Genomic DNA, 22410 nt, shown 5'->3' on the forward strand with positions numbered 1-22410 from the left:
TGCTCCTGACAGCTTCCAGCTGAGTCAGTTCTCTAGCACAGTGCCGGGGTTGACCAATTATAGAGCTGCTCTCGCTCCCAGCTGCAGGGCAGAGACCTATGCAGCCAGCCTCAGGTGGGCCTCGGCTGCCGACACAGGGCTGCCTGATAAATGAGTAATGAAGAGGCTCTGACCCCACCTGGTCCTCTGCAGCCTCAAGAGGGAAAATCAGTCACACCTGGACAGCTGCCGAGGCCTCCTTAACAAGGGGGTGGGCTGGACAGGCCCTGAGCCCATAAGAGGGGACGGCAGGGTGGGGCCCGGGCTCATTTGAGGCTGTTGTATTGGGTGAGGGTGGTCAGCTTAGAGGGCCGTGCCATGTCCTTCCAGAGCCTTATCCATCTGTCCCTGGACAACCCTGAGCATGCCCATTGTGTTGTGGGCACAGAAGTCTGCTTGGATCTCAGTGGGTGAGGAGCTGAGGGCTCTGCCTGGGCTGCCTGCGGGATGGGTCTGAGCAGGGAGGCTGGCGCCTGGCTCCGTTCTTGGGGCTGCCCCTGGATTATGTGGGGGTCTGGGGTTACCTCCTTTCTCTGCATGTTACCTCTTCGCTCCGCCTTAGCTCAAGGAGCCTAGTTTGGGTCTCTAATGGCCTCCCAGTACTGACTCTGTAGGATTCTGATCTAGATTCTGCCTCTGCCCCTCAGGCTGTGGGGCCTTCGAAGCAAGTGCCCTGCCCTCTCTCTGTCCCCTTACCTGTGAAATGGGAAGTGGGGGAGGCTGGCTGGCTGGCTCTCGAGCGAGACTCTTGTCAGTTGGAACTTCAGTGGTGCGGGGGGGTGATGCACTTACAAGAGGCCAGCTCTTCCCTGGGGCCACAGCACAGACGACCCGAGTCCCAGCCATGTTTCTTCCCCTACAGGGATCGCTTGTGGCTCCTTTCTCATTGGGAGTTTATAAATGTAGCTTTAGTAACTTCTAGAGTGTTGGTGGGACAGTAGCAACTGGGTTGGAGCTTGTGGAAGGGAGGACATGGGGGTTCTTGGAGTGGGAGATATTAAGAGTAAGGCTGAAGTTGCATTGGGACCCAAAACCACCCTGACCATAAGTTAGGATGCCTCAGCACCCTCAGGAGAGAATGGGGAGCCATCTCCCACCGTGCCACCTGCACCCGAGGCTGAGAAGATGAGACTCTGGTGCCCTAACGTCTGTCTCTTCTTTGGGAAAACCAGGTGTGCCCCACAGAAGTGCAAGTCCTTCACCATCAGTGGCTCTCCAGGGGTCTTGGTCAATATCCACAACACAGGCCCAGTAATAAACACCGAGGAGGCTGCCGCAAACCGGTGGTCCCTGTCTGATCCCATGGATGTGCTGGTAAAGATGACATCCCCCAGCACAGTCATTGACGAGGAAAAGGTAGGCCTGGAGTGGGCGGTGCTAACCCAACTCCCATGGTCTCCCTCCTGACAGCTGGCGTTCCTTGGGCCCTGAGTCTATGACAAATTCGGTGCTAGGTGTTTTTGAACATTTGATCTTTTTAATGCTTGTAACAAGCCTGTGAGGTGGGCAGGCACTCCGTGACCCCATTTTACAGATGTGGAAACTGAGGCCCTGAGAGGCAGTGCCCTGCCCAAGCCAGTAATCAGAACCAGAATTCAAGTTCAAGCATGTCTATCTCCTCTGTGTGTGCTTCTGACCACAGCGCTGGGTTAGCTTCCACAGTAGCTGCTTTAAAAGGCAGGCTTAAAAGGTTTCGGCAGCAGAGCTCAAATGGGCTTTTTGGCTAAGGCTGGTCTTCTGGATGTGGAGATCCTAATGAAACTTAAGAGCTACTGTGCATTAAATGCATGCTCTCTGCTAGGTACCTTGTCGCATTTCAAGAGGTTGGCTTTACCCCATTTTGCACACGAGGAAACTGAGGCACAGAGTGACCTGTCTAAACCAAATAGTGTAAGCAGAGTAGGGGCAGATCCACGAATTCAGCCCAAGTCTCTACCCTTTCTCTTGGGTAAGCTGTCTCCCTAATGGGGCATGTGTGGCAGGTGGGGGTTGACTTTGACCTGTAGGACAGGCCGTCAGGCTCATCGTGGGTTAGGCATTGGTGGTGGTTCTGTGTTGAAAACATTACTCGTGCAGAGAAACTAGAACCACTAGATGCTCTTTAACACTCAATCCCTGAGCCAGTCCCTACCGATTAAATCATCCTAGCGTGGGGTTCTGGCACCTGTAGTTCACAGCTCTCCAGGTGACTCCACTGTAACTCGACAGTTACAAAGGAAGCACATTCAGGACTAGGCAACCTGTTGGCAAAACCTGCCAAAGTGGTCTGCGGGAGTTTGCAGACGGTTCACCTGGGGTAGCAGACGGGTAGTACACATTTATTCTCCATGGCGCACCAAGGGCAGGCAGCTCCCTAAGGGGCAGGTAGTACACTTACATGAGAACTGCGCATCTGCCGGGTGAGAATTGAGGCTGCGATGTGTCCCAGCTGAGCTCAGACAACCTGAGAAGCATCTGCCCCGGGCTCAGCCTCCAGCCCAGTCACTGCGGAGTGAAATACTTGACCTCGGAGGACAGAAGCTTCCATTTAGGAACAAGTGGTCACATGCATGTAAGCATGACCTCAGCTAATGGTTGGTTGTCTGGTTCGTGAGGAAGGCCTTGTGGTTAAGGCCAATGACTGAAGAGCAAGTCTGTCTAAAGCATAAAGAACCCTCTGGAAGCAGAGGCTGGCCCCGGACATAGGAAAGACGGAGTTCCAAGTCCATTTCCCGCCCCACGTGTGTCCCACTTTCTTTGGATAAGCAGTTTAACCTACTGGTGGCTCTGCTTCCCCACTGCCCACCGCACGGGTGACAGGTAGAATCCCAGGAGGGCAGGTGTAGTGGGGAGGGTATAGAACATAGTTTAAAGCTTGACCTCTCGAGCCAGACAGCCTGGATCGTGATCCTGTGCCACCCCTTTCTGGATGAATGGCATGTTAAATGGTTGTTCTCAGCTAGTCCCAGTTACAGCACAGTGGCCTTGTACCGCGCTCACAGCAAGACATCGGGAGCTCAGAAGCTGTAATGTGAGACCAAGGTCAAGGCCCAGGTCCTGCTCCTGCCCCCGTCCTCCAACGTCCCCATGGGTGCTGGGTGCTGTCTCCGCAGGTTTTGGTCTCATACTATCAGCCTGATGAAGAGGTCCCCGTGGCCACAGCTGAGCTCTACCTTACTGGCGTTGGTGAGTACTATTCCCACCCTTAGAGAGGAGGGGTGGGCTTAGCTGAAGCCAGAGGAAGGAGAAGGGCTCGCCCTGTAAGGAGATGCCTTCCATGGGTCCTTCCTTGATGGATTCTCTCAATATACCCACTCCCTCCTCAAAGCTCGGCCATCTCTCTCCCACCCTCACTGCTGACCTAGTTCTCCTGAGAACAGACAGTTGGAAACTCTACATGCTCCCATCCTCTACCCGTGTCTGGTGCCAAAGTTAATTCTACCACACTAGATCCTGTCCCCTCTCACTCATTCATGGACATTCCTTTAGTAATTGTTACGATCTAGGAAGCTGCTCCCCCTCCCCCTTCTCTTCTGGATCTTTCCAGAACAGGCTATACTCACTGTCACACCTATTAAGCAATAAGCTGTACCTTTCTCCCTTAAACCTGATGCTATGTTATCTTCAAACTCTCTCCCCACCTCTCTCCCCCTTTTGGAGATGCCGCTGCATCTCAGTTTCTCCCTTTCCCTTGAATCTCGAGCCTACTCAGATCAGATGCCCCAAATCAGCACTGCATTATTGAGAACCCTTATCGAGGACCCTAACAACTTCTAATTCCCTAAGTCCAACAGCCAACCCTGTCTTCCTCTCCCTTGACCTGTGTCAGTGTTTAATACAACTGGTTATCCTTTCTCGATGCGTTTCACTTGAAACACCTCAGGGACCCTGCACTTGGTTCCCGCCTACCTACGTAGCTGGCCGTTCCTTCCCAGATCCCTTTGCTGGATCCTTCGTCGCCGCTCAGCCTGTAAGTGAAGTGTTTCAGGGCTCAGGCAGCCAGTGCTGTGGCTCTATAGGCTGAAAACTCCCCAAACACTCTAGCCTGGAACCTCCCGTAAACTTGGCTTAGATATCTGCTGACCCACCATAACTTCTTTTTTCTGTTTGTTTTTTTGTTTTGTTTTGTGTGTTTTTAAATATAATTTTATTAGTTTCAGGTGCACAAGACCACCATAACTTCTTGAGTGTCTAACCAACATATCAATATATCCCAAGTTGAGCTGATTCTCTCTACCCCAAACACCTATTTTTAATTATTTTCCTCATCATAGTAAATAGTTTATCCTTCTAGCTGGTCAGGCCAAAAACCCTGGCGTCACCCTTAACTCTTCTTTCAGCCTGTGTCGTTCTGTGAACCTGGACAGTGCTACCTTAAGTTTAGTTGGAACCCAGCTACTCACCACTTCCAATCTCTGCCTGGTCCAAGCCACTGTCATCTCTTGCCTGTGTCCTGTTCCCCAGTGGGGTTCCCTGCTCCATCCTTGCCCCTTTAAAGATCCAGTCTTGATTCGGCCCTCAGAGCAGCTCTGTAAACGGATAGCAGATTATGTCTCCTCAGATCAAAGCCTCCCACTGCTTCCATGTCCTTGGATTAAAGCCAGTGTCACTGTCACTCAGAAAGCTGCCCTGAGCCAGCCCACACCACCTCTAACCTGTGGCCTCTCTCTTCCCCTTGCTCGTTGTGCTCTATGCACACTGGCGTCTTTGATCCTTGAACTTGCCACCTTGTACTTCCTAGGTATTCTATCTGCTTTTATCCCAGATATTAACACAGTTCACTTCTGGCCTCCTTCAGCTCTCTGTTCCCATTTCAGCTGAGGAAACTTCTCTGAGCATCTAACACTGAAACAACCCCCTTTCACTTCCTGGTTTTCCATGTCAGTTTGACCATCGGACATGTGTGTTTTACTTATTTCTTCCTCCCTTGCCCTCCGTGTGCGTGTGTGTGTGCACACACACGCACGTTTACATTTGAAGAAGACAGGGCTTGTCTTACTCGCTGCTGTATCCCTAGGACCTAGAACAGTACCTGGTTTGTAGCAGGCATCTATCTCGTCCTGCGCATCGTGCCAGGTGCTAAGTATACAGCAACAACCAAGGTCCGTTCCCATGGCGCTGACATTCCAGTTGAGAAATAGCATGTCAGATGACAAGAGTCGGAACAAACAGCCATACAGTGGTCAGTTGTGTGGTGAGGGGAGGGGTAGAAGGTGGAGCCTAAGACAGTGAGATGAGCCTCTATGGTGACACTTGGGCAGAGCCTGGATCCTTGAGGTCTAAAGGGGCTTGTGATTGCCACATATCGAGCCCTTCTATGTCTTAGAGTGCCAAGAGCTTTCCAGAAGGCTAGGGAAGTGGGTCTTTCCAGGTAGGAATCAGCTGGGTGGACGCCAACAGTCACAAAATGGCATCATGATCACAGTGGATTTGTTTTGAGTTCCTAAGGAGTTTGGGGAGACACTTGGGCCTCTCTGGTCTTGCTCACAAGAGATAGTCATCTGCCTCTGAGGAACTGTCTTCTGCTACGTCAGCAGCATGGCTGAAAGGCTGGGTGGCCCTGCTGCAAGCCTTGGGCAGCCCTGGGAGAAGGGCTGCAGCTCCAAGGCTCCATCCAGCAGGTCCAGGGGGCTGAGAACTTTCCTTCCTGTTGCAGCCGTCTCCCTGGATGTGGATATCTACCGCAGTGGGCAAGTCGAGATGGCAAGTGACAAACAGGCTAAGGTGAGGCTGCCAGGGGAGGGGTGCAGGCCTGGGGCCCCTGAGCCAGATTCTTAGCTTTTTCAAAAAACGAGAATGTCTGGCGACAATAGGTTCCTATCCTAGCCGTATAGCCCACTGGAACAGGGCTACAGGCCCCTTTCAGATGGGACATGTCTCTTCTATTTGGCCTCAGTCCCTACTTCCCCTGACACCGACACATGGTAGAAAACGGGCAACCCATCTCTAGATTTTCTTCCCACTTCCTCTTGGCCCACTTACCCAATGTTACCTTCCTGTTCCTATAAGGCGCTTGAGGTGACAAATTCTGACGTAGGACTGATCTAGAGGTCCCTGTCACCCTGGATAAAAGACTTGACTCTTCCCCCGAGGGGGGTAGGCTTCTGCAAAGCAGGATTTACCTGACATCTTCCTAAACCAATGTTCCTGTCTTTGCAGAAAAACTGGGTCTGGGGCCCCAAAGGTTGGGGTGCCATCCTGCTTGTGAACTGCAGCCCCACTGACATGGGCCAGCTCATAGACAGAAAGACCTCAAAGGTGTTCTTTTCAGAGGGTAAGAAAGAACTGGCCACTGTCGCTACCTTTCCTCCTGGGCTTGGCCCTACCCTGGGGCTTCACTTCTCTACCCCTCAGCAAACACAGATTCTAGGCCGATATCCCCAGTCTGGGCCGATCAAGTCCCTTGTCAACGGCTTGAAGCTTATAAGTGGGAAGAAAGAGGCCACATGATCCCACGAGAAGAGGATGGGATCTAATGTCAGATAACAAAATATTACTTCCTGGCTGTGAACTTGAGCATGTTAACTTCCCTGGCCTTGGTTTTGCCATCTGTAAAATAGGCATATCACAGTCAGCCTCACAAAGTTGTTGAGAAGACTAAATGAAGACACAATGGGGTATGGAGACTCTTCCTAAAAACCCTCTCGTAGCCTAGAGCAGGAACCCTGACTGTCTCAGGCAAAAGCAACCTTGGATTTTGTCCTGACTGGTGGTTGGGAGCTAGGTTCTAGTCTTTGCAGTAGAACAGGTGTCCTGATTCACACCAAGGATGGAGGGGAACCCTTGCTGAACTGACCACCCCAGGCCCTGTTCTAGGTGTTTGTCGGGACCATCTACTTACTACCGAAAGGGGTAAATGCCATCCTCACTCAAAATAAAGTGGGCCCTGAGAATTGCAAGTTGCCTATAGCCATGTAGGGAGCAAGATGTGATGCAGGCCTGGGCCAGAGAGGGAGGCAGAGCTTCAATATATAAGCTCCCAATCCCTGGAGCTCTGGCCTCCGGACGCCCTGAACCTTTGCCTTGTCTCTTGCTCAGAAATCAAGAGTCTATCTCAGATGATACTGAATGTTCAAGGACCCAGCTGCATTTTAAAGAACCACCAGCTGGTTCTCTACACTTCCGAGGAAGAGTCGGAGAAGACAAGAGTCTACCGGCCTCAAGGTGAGTGTTCTTGCACCAACTGCAGCTTTGTCTACTTGCTCACCTCCAGGTGAGATCTGCAGGGTGAGCTGTGGCCACCCCCCCACCCAACAGTGTCCCCCTCAGAAGCCTGCTGGGGATCTAGAGGTGCAGGTCAGGGTCTATTGTGGCCAGATGTGTATCCTGAGGATTGTCTGGCTGTCATTGTCACCAAGGACTGTCTAGCCACGTGAGTCATTGCACCTCCAGGCCAGTTTCCCCATTGGAGCCAGTGAGAGTGCCTCTCCTTCACGATTTTTCATATCTGGAAGAAGAGAAATGTAGAAGACCTAAAATGATAGCTATTGCCTTAAACAGATTAGATAACGTCTTCTCCCAATTACTCCTGCCAGATGAATCCATCTTCGTTTCTTAACCATGACCCTACTATATTAAGTTTCCAGAATTCAGAGCAAGTAGCCAGTGGCAGCCATGCTAGCACATCCATCCCAGGAACCACACCACACACTGCTACCTTCAGCCCTCATCAACCTGGCAGGCAGGTGGCATGTCCCTGTTCTAGAAAAGCTTTAAAGGCTGTTGGTTTAGAAAGTGAACCTGTTTGACTCCAGCAACATACCCTTGAACAAGTCTTTCGACTTCCCTAAACAGGGTTAGTATTCAGTGCCTCTAAATTCCTTAAGTTGAGATTTAACTCTTTGCTTCTGGAGGCATTCTCTAGTACGCTACCCTGTTTTGGAAAACATGTTTAGCTTCAGCTGGGCAACTGGCAAACCCTGTTGTTTATAACAGACCACCTCTGCCTCAGCTACTTTCTCAGTTATGGGCAGAGGGCCTTAGCTCAATCTTCCACTCTGTGTCTTCTGCAGACCATAGGTCACAGCTGGACTTGGAAGTGACCTGGGACTAGCCAGAAAGGGCAGCCCAGGTTGTGTGTGGTCCTTCTGCTTGTGGGTTAGGAGTGAGGCTTAGACACCTATGCAGCCAGGCCTGGTTCAAGCCACGAGGGCTGCTGTGACCCTGTGAGGCCCTCCAAGTACAGACAACTTGGACTTGTGCTGGCCAGGCTGAGCTGGGCAGGGCAGTCCTTGGAGCCTGCTCAGGACGTCGGCGAGTCACATCGCCTACTAAACGTGCCCACCTTCATCACGTGTATATTCAGCTACCCACCTGTTATTTTTTTTGTCTTTTTTTAACTTAAAAAAATTACTCAAGAATTTAGGTCAAGGATACATAGCCCACCGTGTTTTAACAAGCCCTCCAAGTGAATCTGAATGAGCTCAAAGTTTGAGAACCACTAATCTACAAGATATAGCAAAGGAGGTTGAGAAGATGCCTCCAGAGAAATAGAAAGCCAGAGCATAACATTCTAGAAACAAAGGAAAAGCCTTCACAAAGGCAGTGATCAACCGTGGCAGACGCTGTCGATGGGCTAATCAGGTTGCTGGTAAAATCTTGGTTTTCAAAATAACAGTCATTAGTGAGTTTGGCTTTTATCCCCACTGTTCTTATCAGACTCAGGCAGGCAGCCACATGAATATAGACCCTGGAAGGGACTTTCCATAAAGGGAAACGGGGGGGAAGGTAATATCTGGGGGGCGTCTATGAGGAGCAATGTCTGAAGATAGTAGAACACAGCACATCTGGCTGCAGATGGGACTAACCCAGTGGAGGTGGGGAAAGATCTAGGAGGAAATTGTAGGAATGAGGACATCATACTCAGAAGAGGGTACAGGACGCGGGAGTTACAGGACACGAATGAAATAAGTGCTTCTGGATGGTACTGAGTGCTGGCTCTGCAGTTTGGTCATATCTTAAATATGGTCCTCAATAAGGTGGTTTCTCCAGCTGCTCAGGTGCAAGAAAGTCGTACTTGGTTTGACCAAAGTTGGGTCTAGGTGTAGGAGCTGACAGGTGTGCCAGGGGGTGGGTGTAGTGCTGGACCTTGGAATGTGAGGAAGATGAAAAGGGGAGGGGGCTGGTGGGGGTGGGGGATTGGCACTAGAGAGATTTGGGGCTGGGGTCGAAGAATCACTGAGACAGGAGTATTGATGAGCTAAAACGATGGGAAGAAGATGTCACGTCTGTTTCAAAGGTGATGTCTGGGCCATGAGCATTGAAATTGGCTTCTCAGATGGTGTAGAACTCCAGTCCATTGAAACAGGGTCAAAGAATAGGGAAGACTGCATGGACAGCCTGGTCTGTGGTGTAAAGAACAGTAATGGTGGAGACAGGCCAGTGCTAGAATAATCTGCAGAGGAGGGTAGGAGGGTAGTCAGGTGCAGCGAGGAAGGGGGCGGTGGCATTGTCTGTGGGATTTCCTTCAAAGGGGACTAGGGTTCTTGAGGAATGAAGAAGTGGTCTAGATATGCCAAATGAAGAACAGGGCTCCTGCCCCGCCTCTAGGCAGGGTGGTACCTAGAAGGTAGAAAAGGGGAGTGCAGCTCAAATCAGTGTTTTGTCTGTGTCCCGAGGCTTTGGCTCTCAGATGGACAGATGGACAAACAGCCAAGGACCAAGCTAGGGCTGGGGGTGGGGAAAGTTCAGGGGGAGTAAGGCCAGCCCTGTGAGGCCGAGGGCAGGAAGGGCCTTCTGGCTAAAGGTGACCATGTCGTGCTAAGGCTTCTCACTACTTTTTCTGTCTCCTTATCTATATAACGGGGATGATATCACAGCACGTGTCTCATAGGGTGAGGAGGCAAACGAGTCTGTGAGCCTCCTCCAGTTCCTGGCATAGTAAGTCCATGATGAAACGTTAGCTATGCTTAATAACAAGCCACTAGACAGAGAGGGCCCTCCAGGGGGTCAACCGCAGAAGAACTAAGATGGCTGGTAAGGGGCTTGTAGCAGGCAAACTTGGAACCTTCTCACCCCTACCACTCCGTGGTGAATCAGCTTGAGGTGAAGCAGCCATGGGGAGCCCAGGGCCCTGGCACAGTTCGAGGTGCTGAGCCTGCAGCAGCTCTGGGCGGGGCCAAGTGGTGGCCAGCCCCAGGCCAGTCTGTATAGTTGGGAACCCACAGTGCACCAAGCAGGCCAGCTGGACCCTCTGCAGTGTGTCGAACGGGCTGTGCCTCTGCACTGGGAGCTGTGGGCGTCCTGGTGGAAGATGCCACCTTGTTTAGTCTGACTTTCTCAAGGCCAGGCTCAGGGCCAGCAGAGAAGCCTCCACGCAGACTAGAAGCAGGAGGCCCCAGGAGCATTCCCAGCTGGCCCAGCCCATACGTGGCCTGCAGAAGCAAGAGGACTGAGGCTAAGCCCACAGCCAGCACCTCCGGTACCTGTAAGGAGGTTTTTCTGCAGAACTGCCAGTAGCTAGAATCCTTCTGGAGGGCCATAGCCCCACTTAGGCCACTGCTGTGCTGCAAACCAGAGCAAGAGGCCAATGAACCAGAACTGTGCCTATGCCCTGGGGGTGGCCGTGGCCACAGCAGCCATGAGCTGGCATGTTGGAACTGGAGACTAAGGCAGTCAGCACCTGCTACGTAGGAGGTCTGAGGGGGACAAGGTGCCCAGATCCTTCAGGATCTCGGGGGCCAAGGTAAACCTAGACTTGGGGTTTCCTAACGTCGGAATCCACCCAGAGGCGGTGAGGAGGAGCAGTCATCAGGAGAACGGGACTGTGGCAGGAAGGCCAGGTAGGGAGAAGTGGTCCGGGCGGGGAAGCTTGGTGGCCCTGGGTCGGGGTGATCTCTGGACATGGAGAATGGGCTGATATGGGATTGAATTAACCAGAGACAGCTAGGATGGTCAGCTTCCTTCTGCTCTCCTGGGTGTGGTATTTCATGATCTACGAGGCTAGAAGGAACGGCTCCACGTATCTAGATAGGAACTTCTCTCCCCTTCAGAAACCCTCACTGGAAGCCTGGTCCACCCAGTACGCAGTTCTCACTGACGCTTCCCGGTGCTTAGGCAGCCAGTGTGGGACTTTTCAGCTAAGGCTGCCAAGCTCACCATCTCGTGTAAACACATGGAGTGGCCTCCTGTGAGTCTTGGCCCTAGACTGAGGGCCCTGAAGGCAGGAGTCCCAACTCCTGGCATGTGATAGGCGTCTGAAGGATGTTTAGGGACATTTCCGGTCCCTAAACACTAGAAATGTAGGGGCTGAACAGCCAGCTGGGCTCCCGCCCTCCTGGAGCTCCCGCCTGGCTTCTGATATGAGGAAGCAGCTAGTACCCTGGGCCCTCGGGGGTGGTGACAGCCCGTCTGTCCCTTCTCTCCCTCCTAGAAGACGGCTCCAGCACCTTTGAGTTGGTGCTGGGGCCTGGCCGGCACACCTACACCTTTGCTCCCCTCGAAAGCCATTTGAAGGAGACCTTCTACGTTGAAGCTTTAGAGTTCCCGTCCGCCGACTTCTTTGGCCTGATTTCCTACTCTGTCTCCCTGGTAGAAGAGTCTCAAGACCCGGTAAGTCCGTGAGGAGACGCTGCCCTTGGGAAGGGACATCTCTCTGTACTGGGAGGAGGAGAGGGGAGGACAAGACTTGGTGGGTAGAGCCAGAGTTTCGTGCCACTTTCAGGAGAAAGGGCTGCTGAGGACAGGTGAGCACATCTGGAGGCGGGCTGGACTAAGCATCTGGAGGCCTTGGGGGGCAGAGGAGACGGTCAGTGTGGGACCCGGTCATGGATGGGACCATGTTTTCCATTGCAGTCAATTCCAGAGACCCTGGTACACAAGGACACAGTAGTATTTCGGGTGGCTCCTTGCATCTTTACCCCTAGCACCCAGATGCCTCTAGAGATCTACCTGTGCAGGTAAGAATCCTTCAGGCTGCCGTACCTAGTATCCCCTTCCACCTGTCTGCGGGCGGCCAGGTGAAGAGGAGTAGACGTCTCACCAGGAAAGTGAAATCCTTCCACCTGAGCTGCCTGGTCCCCAGGACAGTCATCCGTGTGAGTTTGAACACCTAACAATGCGAGGGATGGAGCAGTAAATGCGAGGTCCCTCCCCTGGTCTTGTGGGAGACCAACAAGCAAACAGCATGACTTCAGGTATCAAGTGCATAAAGTTGTATAAAAAGGAGAGGCCAGGACAAGCGTGTGTTCTGGGGGCAGCAAGGAGGCAGAAGAACGCAGGGGAGAGGAGGAGGGGAGGGAGGATGGAGAGGAGACGACGAGGACGGGGCGACGCCAGCAGGGCCTCATGGGCTCTGTGTGCCAGGGCATAGCTGCTGGGGCTGTAACAGGCCCCAAATACAGTGGTTTAAAGTTACCTTCCTCCCACCTAAATGCCTGTCCTCCCACTGTCACTTAGGGGCCCTGGTTCCTTGGTCTCATGATGCTTTTCCCTGGTGGCAATGTTATCTCTGTGATGAAGGTTGGGCACAGGCCCTTCTGAGCCCCAGCCCATGGGAAAGGGGAAGAGACAGTGTCCGGGCAGAGCTGCCCGTTTGTCACTGCTGGCATCTGGAAGTTTCCTGAACAGCTCTGCTCATGTGACAACAGCCTGAAGAGGCATGGAGCCACGTGCAGCTGAAGGGAGACGGGAAACAGTGTCTAGCTGGGTGGCTGTGTACCTGAGAAGGGCAGAAAGGGCCCTGGCACAATCCAGCCATATGGAAAATCAGGGGTACAAACAAGAGGAAGGAGGCCAGTTCAGCTATTACAAGGGTGGGCCAGACATGGCAGTGGCTCAGGCCAGGGGGAAGCACAGCGGGTAGACGCAGGATTGCTTGCAAGGTAGATCTCCCCTCCCCCCAAATTAGCTGATGCATGGGGTGCAAAGAAACCAGAGTGACCCCTAGGTTTGGCGTCTGCAATGGGGTGAATGGTGGTGCCACTGCCTGAGGTAAGATAGAATCAGTACTTAGGTTCTAGTGACTTAAAGCTGGAGGCACTGGTTGGGTTTCTAAGTGTCTGGAGCTGAAGGGAAAGTTTGGAAGCTTGAGACAAGTCTGGGTGCCCCTGGCACATGGAGGGTGTTCAAAGCCACAGGCCTAGCCGATCTCATCGGAGGAGTGAGGACGCACGGGGAAGATGCCTGAGCAGGAAGGAGTTACCTAGCATTTGACTCTAGACCAGAATCTAGCAAAGGAATCTGAGAAGAAAGGAAGTTCAGATGAAACCCAGGAGCGTGGAGACCCCAAGGTTGAGAGGGTGATGCCAGGGAAGGAGCCAACTGTGTGGAAACTCTGAGAAAAAGATGCCCCTGGGCTTGGCAAGACGAAAGTCACTGCAGAAAATCCCTGAATGGTGGGTGTGAAAGCACAAATGGGGCTGCACTGAAGGAAGAATGGAAAGGGAGTACTTTGCAAAACTCCAAAGAAATGGTCTGAAGGAAAGAAGCTATAAGGGGATATGGAGCTGAGGGAAGGGTGTTTTTGTTTTTTTGTTTTTTGTTTTTTAAGGTAGGAAGTAAAGAATAATGCTACTGAATGATCCAGCAGAGAAGGAAAAATGATACGGAAAAGGCAGCTGGGGCTCCAAGCCGGGTGGATGGGTATACAAGTCCAGTTGGCCTTAATAGGTACAAGGACAGCTCACCAGGAGTGACAGCGGAGAGAATGGACTAGGGGAATGTCAGGATGGCGGTTCAGTGTTAAGGACCCGCTTAGGATGCTACTTAGACCAGTCACCATGGGCTGTTCTCCAACTATTTCCAGGAACTTGAATTCTAGGGAATAAAGGCAGAACTGGGTCTAACTAGGGTTGGGGGTTTGCCAGGCAAATAAACCCAGGTAAATGATGGACAAGGGTATAATTATGATACATGATAGACTCACAGGTGAAGAAACAGGGTGATGGGAATGCAAGCCGTTAAGAGCCAGAGGTCCCAGTGAGGTCAAACTGCTGGCTCAGGTGGGGCAAGCAGGAGATGGAGGTGATGGAACCAAATGTTAGATCAAGATCTCAGAGGTGGCGTGACCACTGGGATAGGAGGCTGAGGCAGGGGAGCAACTAAGATCTGTCAAGTTATGGATCGAAAGAGGCCATGGTGGCCTGAAAGCAGCAACACGTGGCAGGGAGGACCTCCATCCCTCCTCCGGGCCCATTGAGGTATAGAAGAAAAATCGCTCTTCCCTGGGAGGGCTGCTGGGGACTAGGGTCTTCAGAGGAATGCCAAGTTTCAGAATGAGACGGTAAAGGGAAGAGCTTGAGGGATTTTGCTGGTAAGAGATACCCAGACACCGGATCTTTCTACCTTGTCTTTTGTATCTGAAGACATTTGTTCACTCACAGGCACCATCTGCTGAAACCCTGGTCCTCTAGGAGCCTCCTATAGGTGTGGTGTTCAGGCTTGACCCAGCATAGCCACCGATGACCCATGACACTGAGACTACATACCCTTCCCCCAGCACACATCCTCAGACTGTTCTAGACCTTGTCAGGCTGATCAGCTTCCTATAGCCTTGTCTGTGCAGACCTGAGAAATTGGTTCTTTGAAATAGTAACATAGAATATCAATGCAAGTCTAGAGCAGGATTAGAATCCTGATGTGGATACCTCCCAATAGTATGACCCTGCTGACATTCAACTCATGAGAATCTTTTTATAAAATGGGTGATCTTTTTAAACAGCATCTAACCTCACTGTTGACCTCCAACGAGCGCAGGTACATTGTATACTGTGTGATGGTGTTAAGATCCCAGGGTTCTGTGCATGATGACGCTAAGATCTTAGGGTTCAAGACCCAACCCCTGCCACCTGTACAGATGACAACCTTATTGACCATCTCAAGGGGACACCCAGCTTCTTGGCTTCTCAGGGGAAAAATATAGCCCCCTTGGGGAGAGCAGAGTCAGCCCTCTGGGTAGACTGAGGTAGGAGAGCCTGGCATGGCTCCCAAACTGCCTGGGTCAGGAGGTAGAAGGTGCATGTGGAATGTGACTGCAGAGTAAGGACAGAGCAGGGTGCTAGGCCACCAGAGTGGGGACTGATACTAACAGTTCTTGACCTGACGCTGCCATGAGCTAAACCAAGTGATGCTGGGCAAGACCAGCTCTGAGCTGTCAGCTTGTGCTCTGTGGGCTGGGGGGCACAGCCACTCTGCTCACCTCGTGGGTGGGGGCATACTCTCTCCTGACCAGAAGGAGGTGCCCCCTCCACTGGGACAGTGAGGTCATGACCAATGGGAGAGTCTCAAAGGCCTTCCCAGAGCTGACTTACCTTCCGTGGCAGAGAGCTGCAGGTTCAAGGTTTCGTGAGCACAGTGATGGAACTCAGTGAGAAGAGTAACAGCCAGGTGGCGTCTGTCTACGAGGACCCCAGCCGCCTGGGCAGGTGGCTCCAGGTAACATCCCACCTGTGGGGGAGGGGCAGGGGAGAGCCCACATAGTCCAAACAATGATCTGCATAGGCTTCCATTCAACCTTCTCAGCAAATCTAAGCCTAACTAGAGGAATCTTGGTTTTTAGGACTTCGGTGGAGGCACAGATGACCCGACTTACCTAAGTCATAGCCACTAAGGAATAGAGCTTAGAGTCCAACTTCCTCCCATTCCAGAAAGCACGTGTTCAAGACCACAGAACACTTGACCTTGACCCCTAAGCATCTGAAGGGTCTGGCACCTTCAGTTGTTGGCTGTCAGAGCCCAGGCTCTGCTCCAGCGTCCACCCTGACCCTGGCCTTGCTGTCCAGTGCTCTATTCTCCACAAATAACTGGGTGATTACTACATGCTGGGCACCATTCTAAGTACTAGAAATAAGAGAATGGTACCGATATTGCCCTACACCTGATGGACAGAACTTGAAGTGCCAGGAAAGCCAGGGAACAAGAAGATGTAGTGAATTTCTAGACCAAACTAGGCGGTTTGGACGGTCAGGAAAATCTTCAAAGTCAGGAAACAAGGAGCTGGCTGTGCAAAGATTGGGGTTGGGGGCAGATTAGAACTAGGAGCCCTGTGGGCAGAGGAAACACTGATGATCATAATGTGGGGTGCTCTTGGAGGATTTGAGGAACAGAGGGCGGGTACGGCTAGATCCCAGTGAAGAGGTCAGAGGTAGGTCAGGGCTGGATCAGACAGTAGGGACCTCTTAAACCAGGGTAAGGAATAGAGCCAAACCCAGAGCAAGAAGGGGTGACATTGGATGGTCCGAATCTGGTGTGAATGTTCTGATTTAGGTTTAAAAGGAGCCCTCTAGCTGAGAAAGAGTAGAACAGGTTTTAGGAAGGGGCCAGAATAAAGGAGAAATTGGCTGGAGGGCATGGGGAAGCAATCACGGTGGCTTTCTCCAAATGTCACTAGCGATGAGTCTCCTCAGAATGTGTTTTAGAGATAAAGCCACCAAGGTTTGTATGTGAATTGGGTACAAGAGACGAGGTAAGGAAGAATCTAGGTGATGTACCTTTTTAACTCGACAAACAGGATAATGGGTCAGGACAAGCCCCCAAGAAGGGGTTACGCCTGAGCTGAATTGGTAGGAAGGAGGGGGTTCTGTCTGCCTCCTCTCTGGAGGTGGCCCAGGTAGAGGGAGCATTGTGGCTGGCAAGCTGGACACAGACAGGAAAGCAGCTGATGGAGCGGGACTTCACAACTTGTTTTCCTGTCTCCTCCAGGATGAGATGGCCTTCTGCTACACCCAGGCTCCCCACAAGACTATTTCTTTGGTCCTCGACACCCCTCGGGTCCTCAAGCTCGAAGATTTCCCCATGAAATACTCACTGGTGTGGGGCTCGGTTTGGCTGATCTGAACTCCTTCCAACCTTTCAGGCCTGGTGCCTGCCCAGAAGTGATGGGGTGCCAAGAGAGAAGGCCCGGGTGGCCTCTCGGGGAAGGGGGTGGGGGAGCCTACCTGGGAACGTGGATTAGGGGTAACACTGGGGTTTAAACCCCATCCCTCCTAACACCCCCACCGCGGCTGGGTCTCTTTCCAGAGCCCAGGGGTTGGCTACGTGACCCAATGCACCAAGGACCATCGGGTGGCCAGCATGGATTCCATTGGGAACCTGATGGTGTCCCCACCTGTCAAGGTCGAAGGGAAAGAATATCCTCTAGGCAGGATCCTCATTGGCAGCAGCTTTTATCCCAGGTGAGGCAAGAGGCCAAGGGTGACCAGATGCCTTAAAACTAAAGGAAGGGACCCTAGTAGTTCACCTGGCTCCCCAACTGCCATGTGACTCAGCAGGTCACCTGATCTGGACCATTCCTTCAACTCTCAAGTAAGGTTGTTTGAGTCTTTGATTCGTGGAGAAGACGAAAGGGAGAAGAAGCAGACAAACGATTCATGCTTTGAGTGGTGATTCCAGCTTTTCAATGACCGCATGCTAAATGTGGCTAGCCTAGTGACCCAGCAGGACGTCCCTTCCACAAGACGTGTGGCTGGACTTCGTGGTGGCCATCGATCTAAGGGGAGGAAATACCTGGGTCCCAGGGTTCAGCCTGTCTCTGGAATCACTTGGCTCAGTCCTGAGTTGGGCCAGAGTAAGGGATTCTTAATAACCACCCCCTCCCCCGTGGACCAGCCGCTTGAGCCCAGCAGTTAGAGCAGCCGGTTACCTAAAGTAGCATGACACTCAGTAGTTGGCGGCCAGCCCGAGCCATGCTGGCTCAGAGGCCGTTCCTCTCATCTTCCCTTCAGCAAGGAGGGCCGGGCCATGAGTAAGGCTCTCCGGGACTTCCTCTACGCCCAGCAAGTGCAGGCCCCAGTGGAACTCTTCTCAGACTGGCTGATGACCGGCCACGCGGACGAGTTCATGTGCTTCATTCCGACGCACGACAAGAGTGAAGGCAAAAAGGTCTGTGTTGGGAACTGGACAGGGAGTCTCCTACCTTCTTTTGGAGACCCTTGGAAGCTCCTGGAGAGGAAGTGAGTGTCTGAGCCGAGTTCTGTCTCTCAGGGCTTCCGGCTGCTCCTGGCCAGCCCCAGCGCCTGCTACAAACTCTTCCAGGAGAAACAGAAGGAAGGCTATGGGGACATGCCTCTGTTTGAAGAAGTGAGAGAGGATCAGCTCCTTTCTAACGGTAAGGGACCCCCCCCCCCCGACACACACACACACACCACCTCTCCCCACTCCACCCCCCAGGGCGGAGACCCATCCCTTTTTCCCCAGATATCCTTTCTAGAAAGTCATTTTTACTTTGTTCTTCCTGGTGGAAAGCATCTGAGGAAAGCATAAAAGCATGCCATGTACTGTATTAGAACACCTTGTTCTAGTTTAGGGCTATTCTGGTGGTGTTACAACAGCACAGGTAGGTCAGCCAGAAGTTCTGGGATGGCTGAGAAGCTGCTAGAATGTACGTGAGAGGGACTCAGCACCTACATGACTCCATGTGGGGGGAAACGCAGATGCTAACACTAGTGTCTGGAAGCACTCAGGGAATGGTAGGTTAAGTACCTGGGCATTGGGACTTCGGGGGTCGTCTGGTCACCCTTAAGGAAAACATAAGCGGACCAGCAGAGTTTGTGTAGTTCGTGCCACAGCAGTTCTGTTCTAAACGTGTGGGGACCCAGGAAGGGAGCGGGTGTTGGCAAGTTCTCTAGACCTTGGCTACTCAGTGTGGTCTGGGGGCCAGCAGCTTTGGCACCACCTGGGAGCTTGTTAGAAATGCAGAATTTCGGCCCCACTTTAGACCTCCTAAATCAAGCTTTGGGGTGGGGCCTGGAAATCTCGCAGCCCTAGAAGAACTTACGGAAAGCGACACTTACCGAGCAGGAACCACATGGTCACGTACCACATGCTAAACTTGGTTACCTCAGCGGACTTGGGCATGCCCGTTCTAAAGATGAGGCAACTGAGGAACAAAGTTAAATGACCTGGTCACAATTACAGGTAGGAGGTAGACGGGTTGTACACATCAGAGTGCATGGAAGAGCCCAGGTGAAAGATGAGTGGGGCTGAAGTCACCTGTTAACCTGTTCAAGGCTGCCTCCCTGAAAGCAGGGGCTCCCCCTCCTACCGTAGGCAATGGCCGGTGGCAGTAAAAGTCCTGCCTGGACTTTCATGGACCCTGTGACATCCCAATATGACATGTGACCTAGCTGGGTCCCTGGAGATGAGCCAGGCCACCCACCATAGTCACTGGGCCAAAAACACACCCCGTTGGCTGTGCCCAGGGCTCGAGTCTGCCCGGCCCTGGCCAATGTTGCCTGCTCCCTAGCCTACAGGCCTGCCTGTCCTCTCCTTCCTGCAGGGAGGGAGGCCAATACCATCAATCAACTTCTGGCCGATGAAAACATGAGAAAGCAGAACGCCTATGTGGAGGTAGGGGGGCTGCCAAAGATGTGGGGGATCTTCTCCAGAACGTGGAGGGAGGCACTGACAATCGAAACGAGTTCCTAACTGAACAACTAGTATGGCCCCAGCATCATGCGAGATGCCTTACTCTAATCCTTGACGTAACCCTGTGATGGAAAACCCATGATAGTGCGGCTCAGAGTAAGTCACAAGCCTAAACCCATGAGTTGGGGAATTGGGTTTGAACCCGTGGGACTCTCACGTTCATGCTTTACTCACTGCGCTGCTCAAGGTGACTTGCGTCTGACCAGAAAACAGTGCTGTAGCTCAGCATCTCCTGGCAGAGGGACCCCGCCCCCTAAGAAGCTCTGAGTACCAGAGACTTAGAGACAGACCAGGGTCTTCTCAATGCTCAGACCCATCAGCTTGGTGTTCAGAACCGCCCAGCACCTCAGATCTCTGAAAATGGGGACCACAGGCTGTGAGAAGCACAAGAGTTTCTGGAAGAGATTACCTAACTTTTAGCGGGGAAGCCAAGGCCTGGAAAAGGGCAGTGACTCGCCCAGGGTCACACGGTCAGCTCAAAGCTGCCTTGCCCACTGGGTCCGCATGGCTTGTGGACAAGGTGTGTTCAGTGCCACAGTGCACCGGTGTCCTGACCTTGGTGAAAACAGGGAAGGCCTCCTGGTACCACAGGGTGGGACTGGACCAGGTATGGGGTCAAAACAGTCCCAGTGGCATCCTGGGTGTGGTGGTGGTGAGCCCTGTGTCAGAGCAGGGAAATGCTTGTGTGCTGGGCATTAGCTGGTATGAGAAGGGAAGCGTCCTGAGTGGGGACCACTGCTTCTATCCCTTCCTAAGGAAGGAAGCAGAGTGCCTCGGTCTGAGGGCTTATTCAGACGTTGCCCAGGTCCCTGACTCGGGCAAGGATTGGCAGCTAAAGGAGCCACATGCGACAGTCGAGTTAGAACTCTTAGCTGCCCCAGCGCTCACTAGCTGTGAGGTCTCGGCGCCTCAAGAACATGCCTTTGCTCTAAGCCCCCACTTCCTCTCAGAAAAAGGGAACTGCGTCCACTTGATCAGAGGGCGGGCATGCACACAGGGCTCCGGCACGCGGTGAGCGATGGAAAGATGGGGGCTGCTTCAGGCCATTCCTCTCCATGCCCAATGGACTCCGTTCTCTGCTGCCCACCCTGTAGAAATGCATTAACCTGAACCGTGACATCCTGAAGACGGAGCTGGGCCTGGTAGAGAAGGACATCATTGATGTCCCACAGCTCTTCTGCTTGGAGCAGCTGACGAATGTCCCCTCCAGCCAGCAGACCGAGAAACTCTACGCGAGGCCGTACTTCCCCAACCTGGTGAGGGGCACCGCGGTGGCCTGGGTGTCCCCTGGGTGCGGGAGCGAGAGGCTGTTCAGTCAACTCTCGCTTATCCCTTGACATATGTGGTGCTGGACTAGAAGTGGGGGTACAGCAGGCAATGGTGCCTGAGAGGAAGTGAGGCGGAGGGAGGACCCTCTGCAGGGAGCAGGGCTCAGGTTGGGGGACTTGCCAAGCAGTGTCCACAAGCTGGGCCCTGGGCTACTCCCTAACCTTGGGGGTAGTCACTGCATGGCCCACCTTTGACGGGGAGGCTGTGCTACCACCAGAGTTGAGAGGGCCAAGCCATCTGATGGCTGACACGGGGTCTTCCTGTCCCCGTATTCCGTGTCCAGGACAGCAGCATCAGGAACATGTATGTTCTCACTCATAGCAACACTATTCCTATGCAGAACAGGTGAGAAACGGGGGGGAGGCAGGTTGTGTAAGAGACCCCTGCTATGCCAAGCCTATTTCAACTCTGGCCTCACCTGACCTTTCTCACAACTGTGACTTACCATGTAGGCTTACAACGAATTCTGGTTTGAGCTCGATTCCTTAGCTACTACTTGCAGACCTCTTTTCTGAGCCCCACGGACACAGACCCTGTGTCAGTCCACTACACGCCGGTATCTTTTAACCTTACAAGACCAGTGGGGCCCTCTGGCATGAAACGGGAGACTGTACGAGGCCCTGGGAGTAAGTGGGAGAAACTCCTTTGAGGAAAAGATGCTAGCGTTCAGAAAAACGGACAGGCCAACTGACAAAGCTAGGAATGGGAGAGCATTCCTGTAGAGAGAGAAACAAGACTATGGCACAAATAAGACTAAAGGCTAGAAAGAGAAATGCAGTAGAAGGAAGCGGCAAAGCCAGCCCTTGGCCAGGCAGGACTTTGGTTTTGCTATTGCAAATCGCATGGGGTTCACTGGAGGCTTAAGCAGGAGTTGGATTTGACGAGGTTGACTAGTGATGTCTGCATGAGCACAGGGCTGGAGAAGGGGGCTGGTATGTGTGCTTGCTATTCTGGTCTTGTCCAACCAGACAGCTGGGTTTTCCCTTACCTAGAGGGACAGGGGCTTTCTTCTTGGCTCCAGCCGGTCCAGGCCTTGCCCATCCCATCTCTCTGACAGCTGCAGGTGATTGTGATGGGCAAGAACCTGGGAATCCCCAAGCCTTTTGGGCCCCAGATCAAGGGTACCTGCTGTCTGGAAGAAAAGATCTGCCAGTTGCTGGAGCCCCTGGGCTTCAAATGCACCTTCATTAATGACTTTGACTGCTACTTGACTGAAGTTGGAGACTTCTGTGCCTGTGCCAACATCCGCCGGGTGCCCTTCCCCTTCAAATGGTGGAGGATGGTACCTTAGACCCAAGCTTAGCACTGCCAGCCTTGCCCCAGCATGAATGGCCCGTTGTCACCGTGCAACAGTGTTTCGATTCCTTGCCCTGTTTGGGGGGCTGGAGAATCAAGACACTACATCCCTTCCTTACTGTTCCTCCATCCCTCAGTATCCAGGGGGGTAGCCAAGGCTACCAGCTTGAAACCCTTGGAAAAAAGTAGAAATTATCTTCAGCTGAGAAGTGGTTACTAACTAATCATTAAAAGTCTAGTGGTTCTGAATGCATTTTTGCAGTGGCCACCTTGTTTGGGGAAAGGGGTGACAACGAAGAATGGAGAGCAGAGCTGCTGGGACACCTGCCACCAGGCTCTCACTTGTGGGGGGTCGGGCGTAGGCTAATGTTGAGTTGCTGTCTCTCCCTCGTCCTTACCATCTTG

The 22410-nt window shown here is 52.7% G+C and overlaps 1 protein-coding gene across 1 annotated transcript; it reads left to right on the plus strand.

The window, feature by feature from the left end:
• The first annotated feature begins 339 nt into the window (after positions 1-339).
• On the plus strand, positions 340-22258 carry PADI6 (peptidyl arginine deiminase 6). Its single transcript, XM_088790232.1, has 16 exons — positions 340-449; positions 1212-1395; positions 3132-3204; positions 5675-5742; positions 6178-6292; positions 7057-7182; positions 11390-11568; positions 11812-11915; positions 15279-15390; positions 16657-16764; positions 16975-17129; positions 17679-17835; positions 17938-18061; positions 19232-19302; positions 20475-20636; positions 21767-22258. Exons 1-16 carry the CDS (start codon positions 358-360, stop codon positions 21998-22000), a joined length of 2064 nt encoding a protein of 687 aa, XP_088646358.1. The 5' UTR covers positions 340-357; the 3' UTR covers positions 22001-22258.
• The last annotated feature ends 152 nt before the right edge of the window (positions 22259-22410 follow it).

Source organism: Rhinolophus sinicus, chromosome 14, assembly GCF_057876585.1.
Source record: "Rhinolophus sinicus isolate RSI-liver-muscle chromosome 14, RSI-T2T, whole genome shotgun sequence".
In the NCBI taxonomy this organism is placed as follows: Eukaryota; Metazoa; Chordata; class Mammalia; order Chiroptera; family Rhinolophidae; genus Rhinolophus; species Rhinolophus sinicus.

Bases quoted from the DNA above. Each gene is read 5' to 3' on its own strand.
- PADI6 (XM_088790232.1), top strand. From the start codon at position 358: ATGTCCTTCCAGAGCCTTATCCATCTGTCCCTGGACAACCCTGAGCAT. The intron at 1,396-3,131 runs GTAGGCCTGGAG...CTGTCTCCGCAG, and splicing joins CAGTCATTGACGAGGAAAAG to GTTTTGGTCTCATACTATCA. The intron at 11,569-11,811 runs GTAAGTCCGTGA...TTTCCATTGCAG, and splicing joins TAGAAGAGTCTCAAGACCCG to TCAATTCCAGAGACCCTGGT.